The 11,706-nt window shown below is 55.6% G+C and overlaps 1 protein-coding gene across 6 annotated transcripts in view; it reads right to left on the bottom strand.

The window, feature by feature from the left end:
- DAB2IP (DAB2 interacting protein) overlaps positions 1-11,706 on the bottom strand; it is a 188,021-nt gene that overhangs the window by 72,066 nt on the left and 104,249 nt on the right. For all 6 annotated transcript variants that reach the window (XM_035015901.1, XM_035015900.1, XM_035015902.1 and 3 more), the window contains one exon: positions 11,408-11,559. In XM_035015901.1, the coding sequence (XP_034871792.1) occupies positions 11,408-11,559 (152 nt within the window). The remainder of the gene's footprint in view (positions 1-11,407; positions 11,560-11,706) is intronic.

Below are 11,706 nucleotides of genomic sequence, written 5' to 3' on the forward strand. Positions count from 1 at the left end.
ACTTCCAGCCCCCTCGCAGGCCTAGCAGCTGTGCCGAGCACCATCCCAGGTCCGCACCGGCCTCACAGGCCTCATCAGTCAGGAGTGCGGCCCCAGCCACGATCAGCGGCCCCATGGGCGCCAGGCTCCCCCATCTCCCCAGAGGTCCACAACAAAGGCTGGTCTGGGGAGTCCCTGCCCGCCATCACCACTCTGCTTTCCCTTCACCCACCTGGGCAATGATGAAAGTCACCTCTATGTGCTGACCCTGGGAAGAAAGGGAGGTGCGGCACGAGGCCAGTTGGCCGGCCCATGACCTCCCCACCTGCCCGATCTCACCCAGCACTACAAATTAATAGATCTAAATGCAGCCACAGCTCACCAGCTCTGCCAAGAGAAAAAGAAATATGGGAGCCCAGAACCCTGAGGGGCCCATGGAACTAGACACGTATAATCACTGATTAAGTACAAATGCAGGAACAGTCACCAAGTGGGCCCTACCCTCACATCCTGGAGAACCGCCCCCCCCCAAACAATGAGGCCAGGAGGAAGGCCCGCCTCCATGTCACCATGGCCTCAGGACCTGAGCACCCATAACAGCCCCCGGGAGCTCTCGTGTTCTCTCAGCAGGAAGACAGTAAACCACTCCAGAAAGATCCAGGTGCAAATCCCACCTCTGCAACGCACATGCTGTCTGACGCAGGGCAAGTGGCTTTTACCTGACGGAGCCTGGGTTTCCTCATCTGTAGAAAAGGGAGAAGGGCAATGCTGGGCGGCGGTTACGAGCACAAACTTGGGAGCCAGACTACTTGGGTTCAAATCCCGGCTCTGCCGTTCTAGCTGTGCGACTGCTGTGTCCCAGCTGTAAACCTGGGATGACAAGCGCGCGCGGCACACGGGCTGGTGGGAGGGAGGCGCCCACAGGACGTGCCTGTCGTGTCAGCTGTCGCACTAGAGAGGGCCCAGGCTTTGAGCCTAAAGAGACCTAGATTCTAAATCCATCCTGAGGGTAATCCCCGAGAAGTGATTTTACCCCTCCAAGGCCAGTTTCGTCACCCGTAAGATGGGGGGAGGATAACACGAGGGTAGTGGGGAGGATCAGCTGACGCACACACAGAGCACAATGCCTGGCGCGAGGCAGGACACCTCATAAGCGGCGGGTAGCTGACTGCTGACATTACTGACTGGCCGTGCGTCTGTAAAATGAGCGTGTGAACAGACACCACGCAGATAGTGACTGACGGCGGGACTTTATATAATGAAGCCAGACAGCCGGGGTTTGAATCCCAGGTCGGCCACTTATGAGCCATAGGACTTTGGCAAGCTGCTCAGTCTCTCTGTGCCTCAGTTTTCTTCTCTGCAAAATGAGGACAGTAATAGCACCCATCCTTCACAGTGCTGTTGTACGGATGGAATGAGAGAACGCAGGCAAAGGCGCCGGGCGAGGAGGCTGGCCCCTCGGGAGCGGCCCCTCAGGGCAGCATAGCACCAAGAGAAGCTGCCGTGAAGGGCGCCAAGACGAAAGGCCCCTCGTCCGCCGGGCTTCCACGGCTCCGTTCCACGACACCTCCGGGGGCCTCAGGCCCTTAAGGCAGCGCAGCAAAGCCTGGGAAAGACAACCCGCCACCCTGTACCAGCTGCTTGCCTTCCAGGAATCCTAGAATCCTCAGCACCGAGACATTAGTTTTTGGTTCTGCTTCGTTGAGATGGGGAAAGTGAGGCTCAGAGAGAAGCAGTGGGTGGAGCTGGGCCTTGGGCCGACTCTGGGTGACTGCCTCAGGCACACGTACTATTGACCTCCTCAGCTACTGATGGCCCAGACTCCCCCTGCCCCCCATCCTTCTCCCACAACTTCCAGAGGGCACCTGGCCTCATTGGTGAGGAGTCCAGCCCACCCCACCAGGCCTGGCCTCTGCACAGACAGCTATCGCATCCCTGAGCAGAAACCCTCCAGGCTGTGCTCAAAGACCTCCACTCCCAGGTGGGGACCAAAGGTACCCGGTCCGGCCCTGAAATGCTGGCTAGTCCTGTTCTATGGGCTTTGACTCAGTGGACTTGGCCTTGAATTGCATGACTGCCACCTGCTTGATTCTGGTAAGTGACACCACCTCTGTGAACCTCCGTTTCCCCTCCTGTAACTGGAGAGCTGGCAAGACAAGTAGGCCTTGGTGGCACGGGTAGGCTGGGCACTGGGCCTGGCGTGAGAAGACACGTTCTAACTCCAGCTCTGCCCCTTCACCTCTCTGGGCCTCACCCGCCTCACCCGTAAAATGCAGATCACAGTCATCCACGCCCTAACTGCTCTATGCAGCGCTGGGAGATCAGGGGCACTGATGTGAGAGCGTTTTATAGAGGGGAGCCCTGTGCAAGCCCAAGAGGGAGCTTACTGGCACTTCTCTAGGACGGGAAGGTTCACTTCAAAAACATCATTAAGCTTAAAAAGAAGGGGCATAGCATGATAATGGGGGGATTTTAGGCATCAATCAGGGAATGGGTTGCCAGGGCAGGAGGTCCCCCAATGTGTGACTCTGGGCTAGTTAAGCTACACTCTTGGAGTTTCGGTTTCTACATCTAAGAAATGGGAAACAAAAAACCCTCTTACTATGAGGCATCAATAAGAATATAGCACAGGCAGTGGCTGGGCAAGTCGCTGGCACACCCCTGGGGCACAATTCCTGCCCCTGTGCAAAAGAAACAAACTTTGGGCAGTGGTTCTCAAGCTCCGTGAAACACGATCACTCCACCAGTGTCTAATTCTGGAAGGTCTAGGCTAGGGCCCAAGAATCTGCATTTTATCAGGGGCCCCAGGCAATTCCTCTTCATACAGGTCCTCCCTGCGGTGGGCTGGTCTGTCCTGCTCATGAGCCAGGCCCTCGGCTTCTAAGGCACAAGGGAAGCTTCAATCAGAGCCAATTCTGGGGCCCAGTTTCCTGATGAAACGTGGGGAAGTTGGAAAAGGAGGAAGAAGACAGGAAGGGGAATAAGGAGTAGGGAGTGGGACTGTGAGCAATCTATTAATCAATCTCCTCCCTAGCCAGAAGCGATAATTGAGGCTCATACATCCTTCACGTGCTAACAGTCTGCAGCTGCAATACAAAGCTTTGATTACAAATGTCAAAAAGACAGGGCATGAAATTAATTTCCCCTTAGTCAGTGGCCACAGGGAGACACTGCCTTCAGTATGCAAACTCCCCACGACAACGTCGCCTCAAATTAGGGCCTGCGCTGCTGGGGTGGCATCTGGATCTTTGCCCAATGTGCTCTTTTACAAGTAGGCTGGGCCTGCAAACAAGGGCCCTGAGGGTGTGAGAAAGGTCAGGCCAACACAGAGGTGACAGGTGCAGGGTTAACTGGGAGGTGGCCAGAGCCAGCTGGGAGAGGGGGCCAGAGAAGGGCTCCTCAGCTCCCCTAAGGGGGCTGCCCACCAGAAAAGGGAGGTGAGGGAAATCATCCTGACAAGGAGTTAACTCACCCACAGAGCATCTGATGCAGAGAAATGTAAGGCCCACTCGCTAGCTGGGCCAATTCCTGCCCCACTAGTCCCTGGAGGGACAGGAGGACAGACTGAGAGCCCCAGTGGCTTTTCTGAGGTTGATCATACTGAGTTAGCAACCGAGCCAGGCCCAGGAGCCAAGTCCCCATAAGTCCTGCACTTTGTCTGCTCTAGCTTGGTCTGTGGCAGTCAAGGTACAAGGGGCGGCAGGAGGCTGGAGGTGGCAAAGCCCTGCTCAGGCTGCCTTCGGGAGAACCTTTAAGGAATAGGGCTTTGGGGCTGCTCACGCAGTTATTCACTGGGCAAACCCAGAGCACCTCCTCTGTGCCTGGCACAAAGTGCTCTGTTAGAGCTTCCAACCAGCCCACCCCATGCTGCCATCATCAGCTGAGGTCTTCGAGGTAACAACTCCAGGAGTCAGCACGCAGGCTTCCCGAGCGGGTGCAATTGCGGGTAGGTGGGGAAGACCTCTTCTTGGCATGCCCCCAGGAAGAGGCTTGACCTCTAGCCTTGGGGTCCCTTTCTACCCTTCCCCAAGAATACCCAAGGTATTCCCAGGCAGGCTGCCACGGACCTTGCCGCTGGGGATCCTGTCTCCCTCTTTCCCCTGGTCCTCATCCCACCACCCACCTGGCTCAGAGGGGACCTCTGGCACGCAAGTGGTGGCTTCCACAAGGTTTGCCTTCCACACACCAGGGACGGTTCTTCTGGGTGCATGCCCAGGTGTGGCATGTGGTGTGAGCTACAGACACGACAGGGCAGGCAGCCAAGGCTGTGTCCCGTGCTATGTGCGAAACACTGTGCGTCCACCCACGAGCTCCCGCCCACACATTCCCACAAAGAACAGAGATTCCCTCTATCTCAGGAGGGGATGGTAACACAGGCCATCCTTCTGGCACTCCCAGCTGGCGGGGAGTGGGGGGGCGAAACTGAGTTTTCAGTCTGTCCTTTGAGGTTGGTGGACAGGCTGGATCACAGGTGACTCCACCAGAGCAGAGGGGGAGCACAGAGAGGAGGGAGCTGGCCCCTGGTAGAGATGTGGCCCTGCAGGAAGCTGCCCCAGGCTCTTAGGCTCTTGGAAGGGGTAGGGGTGGGGGGACTGCAGGAAGCAGCCCAAAGGCACTGGAGAAGTAGGGAAGGGGTTACTCTTCAAGGCAGGGTGGCCAGTGACTGTCCCACAGCTCAGGCCAGGAATGAGGCCTGGGCCATTCCTCACAGATGGACGGACTGATGGCCAGAAGACCAGAGTATCTTCATACGAGTGTGGGGGGAGGGGGGTCTCTTTCACGCGGCCACGGTTGATCTCCATGGGGCAGTTAAGCGGGCAGGTCAGAGTAAGGAAAGAGCTAAGTGTGCCTTGCCACCTGGGACAGAGTCGCCAAGCCAGCCAGGGGTGCTGAATGTTTTCCTTCTTGCCTTTTTGGTCCCCCTATGATCTCCAGCTCTCTTCTGTGGCCTTCTAAAATAGCCATTAATTAAAACCTGGTAATTAACTTTCTGGTTCAAGTAATATTTTGCAAAGGAATTCCATTAAAGAGTCGATTTGCATATCCTCAGACACAGGGGCCTGGAAATAAGTGGGTGACTTGTGGAGAATGCGATAGGCCCCTTGGCACCCCAGGCATGGGCTCTGCTGGCCCCTGAAGGCACAAGGGGATGAAGAAGGCAGCTGTCCTCATGGCCAGGTGTATGCCGAGCCCTGAGGTTCTCCCCAGGCAGGTGGGCAGTTTGTTCACAAAACTGGCCAGCTCAGTGGCCACACACCCAGACTGAAACGGCACACAGATGTGCACATGTGACAGCTCAAACACAGAACACACTACACACACAGTATGACCTGGTATCTGCAAACACACACACACACACACAGCAGACGTGTACACATAAGAAAACAGACAACAATAATGATAGCAGTCAACACTTAGTGAGTGCTTATTAGATTGAACCATATGTCTATATTCGACCTACAAAAACAGCCACTTCCTATGGTCCAACCCAATATGAAGTGCCAGGCACTGTTCCAAATGCTTTACATGTGATTAGTCATTTCAAACACACAGACGTGTGCAAGGACATTTGCATATAACGCACACACACCTTCATAAGGGCAGGTACGTACTTGCAAGACATACAAAAACATGCATGCACAGATGTACAAAGGCTTACGAGCTTGTACAAAGAAAGGCTTCTTCAACCTTTGAAACCCCCAGCCTGGGGCTGAGCGCATTCCCACTAGCTAATTTCCACCGTTCCTAAAAATATTGCCCGGCTCCGGTCTCTGGAAGATACACGAGGGAGCCACAGATCTAAAAGGAGGGCGATAAAAATGAGAAAGCAAAAAGTAAATTGGTTCTTCCCTACGTCCAGGTTGTGTTCTGTGGCTTTCCCCTCCCTCTCTGGAGATGAGGCTCAGAATCACGTGCTCACGCGCGGGGCCCTGGTCAGCCCTGCCCCGCAAAAGTGCCCATGGGGTTCCAAGTACCATGCTGCAGACAGGGTAGGACCTGCTCACCAGGCCTAGCTTCTGCGATGGTCCCACCTCCGTGCCTTTGACTGCATGCCTCAGTTTCCATGAATCTAACAACCCTTTCATTGCTTACCTACCTTGCAGGGCAGAAGACCTCTCAAAATGCTGTGTAAATGCCAGGCCTCCTTCGAATAATTATCGGATTAAGAATTAAACCTGATTCTCTTATGGAGGGGAAGGGAGGAGAAGGGAGAGGAGAGCTGGGTGAGCCTTCCTTGCAGGTAATTAATGAATTCCCTGCCATACCTCTTGGAAGGCAGGAGCCCATTTAACAAAGATCCACCTACATGGGCCTCTCAGAGCTGAGGGAGGCCGCACAGAGCAACTCAGAATCCTGCAAGGGGCTTGTCTAAGAACGTTCAGAAGGCAAAGGACAGAATTAGACAAGACTCAAAAGAAGAAGCACTACTGGCCATTAAACTCCAGAAAATAATATTCAATCCCTAACAAGCAATGAAATGCAAATAACAAAGAAATGCCATTTTTCTGCCTATTTGAATGACAAAGATAATTTTAATGACACCCAGTGTTTTTAAGGGTGTGAGGAAACAGGTGAGCACTCTCAAAAATCATTGGGGGGAGTATAAATTACTACAGGCTTTTTAGTGGGGGGCATTTTTATCAAAAACCTGAAATTGTTTATATTCTTTGACCTAGTAATTCAATTTCTAAGACTTTATCCTATGGAAATAGAGACGTGAACAAAGATAAATATTCGAGTATTCAATTACCAGCATCATTTTTAATAAAAAAAACACTGGACATAACCTAAACATTTAAATGATTAAAAACAAGTATGGCCCAAACATAGCTGGAACAATGGACTTTTAAAATACACATAGAAGTTTGTCATCATCCCATCCCGCCCCCCCACGCCCCCTGATGTAGACAGGAACAAGGGTCACTCTGCCCTGCTAGTTACTGTATTCAAGTTAATAATGATTCTCTGTACAACCCTTTTCACTTTTCCAGGGACAGCAACATCCAGTATCTCTCTTGAACCTCAGAAGAACATAGCATGATTGCCTGATATTAGTCCGACGTTGTAGATGAGAAAACAGAGGCTTATCAAAATGAAGTGACTTCTTCCCACCTATGGTAACTCTCACTTACTGAAAACCTACAACATACTAGTCTAGCCTCTTTCACGTGTTATTATGCATTTAATAACATTTTAGAAACATTTAAGAAATGTGCAAGACCTGGTGTTAGTTGCCTAGGAAATAGCACTGAATGGGACACTCTCTATTAAACACATACTGAATATATTAACATTAACGTTTCCAAAGACATTATCATCATGAGACCCATTTTGCAGATGTGCAAACTGAGGCTCAGAAAGCTTATGCGACTTGCCCCAAGAATGCCTGGCTTCAACGCCACACACTTCCCATTATTCCCAGAGACTGTCTAAATTGCACAATCATCTCGACGTCACCCAGGGGAAGGCAGAGGACCAGACACTCCCTATCTATGGCAGGGGAGGGAGAGAGGCAAGAAAGGCCAAGTCCTTATGCCCAGCTCCTCCTGCACCTACTGTCAACAACTAGAGCAGGAAAACGGATCCCACCTTCTATTTTCTGTTTCCCGTTAAGCTTCCCCTCCGCTCCCCAGGGACTGCCTCACCCAAAGGGGCTGAACTGATTCCTGCCTACTCAGGGCCACTTGGGGGTTCTTGAAGGCCCCCACCCCACTTCCAAGTATCTCCCTCCCTAGCTTTACTCTGCCTGGAATCCCACCATTAGTAACTTTCAGGTGTGGGAACTCCAGGCAAACACATATTCCTGAGAAGGGGTCATCAATCTCTAACTCCGCACACAGCAGCCCTGCATGCCTGCACCTGGCTTGCCCACGTTTACAGGATCAGCTCTGCACCAGACCAACTGGGAAGAATGCAAAGGGGGTATGGCCACTTCAGAATAACTACAGGGGTAAGGGAACAGGCTGAGACCCAGAGGGGGCATACTCTCAGCACCCGCGGAGGGCCAGAGTCACCCAGAAACAGCAGCACCGAGGCAGTATAATATTGCCGGCTGACCCTCCTAGCTACTCAGGACCATTAATAAATGAGTGACTTGGAAATCATCTTCTGGGAAGACAGAACCACCACATTCTAGATGGCTTTTACCAATATTATGACAGCCTTGTAAATGAAGCAGCAACACTTCCAGCCTGCAAAACAAAAAATGCTTCTGCCAGCACACCTTTCACCTGGAAAATCCCTGAGCAGCATTCATTTCCCTTATCCAGGAGGCATGATTACCTGTCCTTGGTGCTTACTTCCAAAACCTCCAAAGAAGAAATGAGTGTCTAAGGGGGCCAGGGATTTTGGAGACCAGCTGGAAACTTCCCATAAGCCATTTCAGGAGAATAAGTACAAAGGCTCAAACCTGTCCTGTGGCCCTCGAGCCCCCCCAGAGCCCAGCTGTGCCCACCAAGCCCTGGCTGGCCTGACCCTGGCCTCACAACCAAGACATCGGCCCTCTCCCCCAACCAGCAGTGCTCAGCGGCCCCACACCTGGCTAGACTCCTTTCCCAGGGAGCCAAAAGATTCCAGCACAGAACCAACTGGTTTCCAGACTCCAGATGAGAGAATTCCGGCGCAAAAAATAACCTCCACAACACAGCAGTTTGCAGACCACAGCAGACAGCATGCAACAAAGCCGCTTCAGCGGCCCTAAAGCAGACAGCGTTATCCAAAGTCTGAACCCAACTGGCCGCCCCAGAGTGCCCCACGCTCTTTACTGACAGGGAGAAGCCACGAGGACCAGGGCTCACACTTGCTACCCTAGAAGCTTCCGCCCTCCTTCCCATGCCTATCCCTTCACTGAGGCTGCACTTACCCCCTCCCTGGCCAGGAACATGGCAGCCCGGTGGGGGTCCCCTGGAACCAGGACCCAATCCCCTCCTCACTGCTAAGCCAAGCCAAAGGCAGCCCATTCTGTCCTCCCAGCCTTCAACAGTACAACCACACCACGCGGAGTAGAGGGAGGCTCCTCTCCACTCACCCAGGTTTGACCATGAGGGTTTGGGGAGGGGGGTTCCACCATAGTTGGTTTTACTCAGCCAAGTCCACACAGGACGACTCCAGGGACTGCCCCAGAGAAGTAGCTACCCAAGAGAAATATCTGCCCATCCATCCCCGAAGCAGCTGATAAATCTATTATTTCTAAGCCAAGCAGTAAAGCAGAAGATCCCAGTCTCCTGACAAAGCCGATTTCAGCTCCAAGGCTGGGTCCAGGGATTTCAAACTCAGTCTCTCTGCCTATCCGTGAGAAATCTGGGCTCCCTTCCTGTGCCAGAGAAGCCACCAAGCCAGATTTTGTTTATAGAAAATTAATAAGACAATTCCACACCACTGCCAGTGACATTCTGCTCCAACTGCTACTGTTAGCACTGTTTCTAGAAATGAGCTTATAGTTTCACTCCCGAACCCCAACCCTCCCCCCCCCCCCCCCCCCCCCCCCCCCCCCAACCTCTCGCCCCTTAGGCATTGTAGCAAGGCTGACCTGACCTGAGACCAAGCTGGACAGGACCTGCTCGAGGTCATCTGGGCCATGCCCCGACCTCCAGCCAGGAGGCTGGGTTGCCAGCCAGCACTTGCCGGCTTCTTGGTGCAGGCTTCCCGCTGGAGGGAGGTAAACATGGCATGCATGCTGTCTGCTCCCGGGAGGGCAGACACACTCAGAGGCCGGACCGCCTGCTGTCTCTCCTGCTCCCCGGACAACCGACACATGCACACAAAACGGGGTACGTACACAAGCCCCCTCATGCGGGTGCAGAGGGTCCTGACCCCCGCCAAGGAAAGCGCAGAGAAAGGCATATTCCTGGGAGAGAAAGCCGGAGGCAGGGGCCGGGCGGAGGGAGGAAAGCAGCAAACCGGGTGGCCTGCCGCCCAGACAATAACAAAGATGGGAAGCGAGATTTTCAAAGACGCAGTGGCTGCACCCAGCGCTGAGCTCTGGCCTGGCTGCATGCTCCTGCCAGGGCACGCCTGGTCCCCCGGGGCACCACGGCCATCAGAGAAAGGCTGAGGGTCCTGCCTCAGGCTGGGCTTGGCAGCTGGGGCAGGAAACCAGCTGCAGGCAGCGGTGGGGATGCATTGGAGAGAGCAGCTCTGGGCTGATGGAAATTAAAGGTCTAGTAATTCTCCCCGGGGATGGGAGGGAGGGGTGCTCTCCAGGAAGATGCTAGGGGTCAGTTAAACAGCCACTCAACCTTGGGCAGGAGTTGGGCGATAACTTGTACTCCTCTGCCTGATGGAACCAACGGGGAGGAGAGAGACATTTTTATTCTACCTATGCCTCCCCTACAGGGAGTGCCAACTTGCCAATCATACACAGGGGCACAGCCCTATGGAGGCAGATGCCAGGGGCCTGAGATGTCGGGGCTGAATGCTGAAAAGGCTCCTTGGTGCCTGCCTGTTCTTTCACCTCCACTAGCTGAACACGGACACGTTCTAACTGGCACCGGAATCTATCACGGTGCCTGTGCCCAAGTGGAAAGGTGCCGTGGCAGGTAGGGCTCAAGGAGGGGGACCCGGCCCAGAGACTGTATCCGCCCAGTGCCCCCGCACCCGGACAGGATGGCTTGCCCTTGCGAGCTGAAGCCTGCTCTGTTGCTGGTGACTGGGAGCAGGCTGAACCACCTCCTCCCTCTCCTCCTCTGCCCCACAAGCCACCTCCCCCTGGAATTTCCACACCTGCTCCTGGCTTGCCCAGGAAAAGGGAACAGGGAACAGGAGACACCCCTGGGAGTGGAGAGGTGAGGGAGGGAAGCAGCTGCCCAGGCTGGAGAGGATGAGGCCCTTCTTCCCTAGCCTCAGGCAATGCCCCTGAGCTCAGAGCCCCGGCACTGCCCCCTCTGCTCGCCCCAGCCCCCAGCGGAGCACGCGCCCTACTTAGAGCAGATGTGCCCCCTAAGCGGCCCAGCCCCCTGCTCCTCCCCTCCAGATGTTCACCCTTTTCCTCACCACTGGGTCTCGGCAAAACCCAGCCGAAAATGCCTTTTGTATCGGACACCCGGAGGCTCCAGAGGCAGGGGGATGGGTCCTAGGGGTGGAGGCGCCACTTCGGTCCCCAGCTCCGGGCACTGCACCGCCCGGGAAACAATGCCCACCTCCGCGAGCCGAGGCGAGGCAGGACTTCCCGGCGAGGGCACTTCGCGCCCGGCCTCGCCCCGGGCCGCGGGCACCCCCTCCTCACCCCGCGGGAAGAGAGAAAGGTCCTCTCGCCGTGCCCCCCCCCGTCCGAGGCGGCCCCACAAGTTGCCGGAGGGCGGCGTGCGGTGCCCTCCGGCTTCCAGCGCGCCCCAGCCCCGGCTCTCGCTTTGTCCCCGCGCCCTCCGGGGCGCATCCCGGGGCGGGGGCGCGCGGAGGCCGGGCCGGGCGCTGGCGGCGGTGGGCTCACCTCTCATTGTCCGCGGCGGCGGCGGCGGCGGCGGTGGCGGCGGCGGCGCTCCGGAACCCCGGCAGGATGTGGCGGAAGCTGTGGTTGCGGTCCAGCTTGGGCTGGCTCTTGGTGCGCTTGATGGAGCCCTTGAGGCGGCGGCTGAGGAAGCCCTGCGCGCGGGGCGACAAGAGGGGGAAGGGGAGGCGGGGTTAGCGCGGCGGCGGCGGCGGCGGCGGGCCCGGGACCCGCGCGGGACCCGCGCCCTGGCTCGGGCGGCCGTGCGGCCGAGGGCGGGCGCGGGCTCGGGCTCGGCCCCA

The sequence above is a fragment of the Mirounga leonina genome, unplaced genomic scaffold (assembly GCF_011800145.1).
Source record: "Mirounga leonina isolate KUSES-001 unplaced genomic scaffold, KU_Mleo_1.0 Mir_170, whole genome shotgun sequence".
NCBI classification, from domain to species: Eukaryota; Metazoa; Chordata; class Mammalia; order Carnivora; family Phocidae; genus Mirounga; species Mirounga leonina.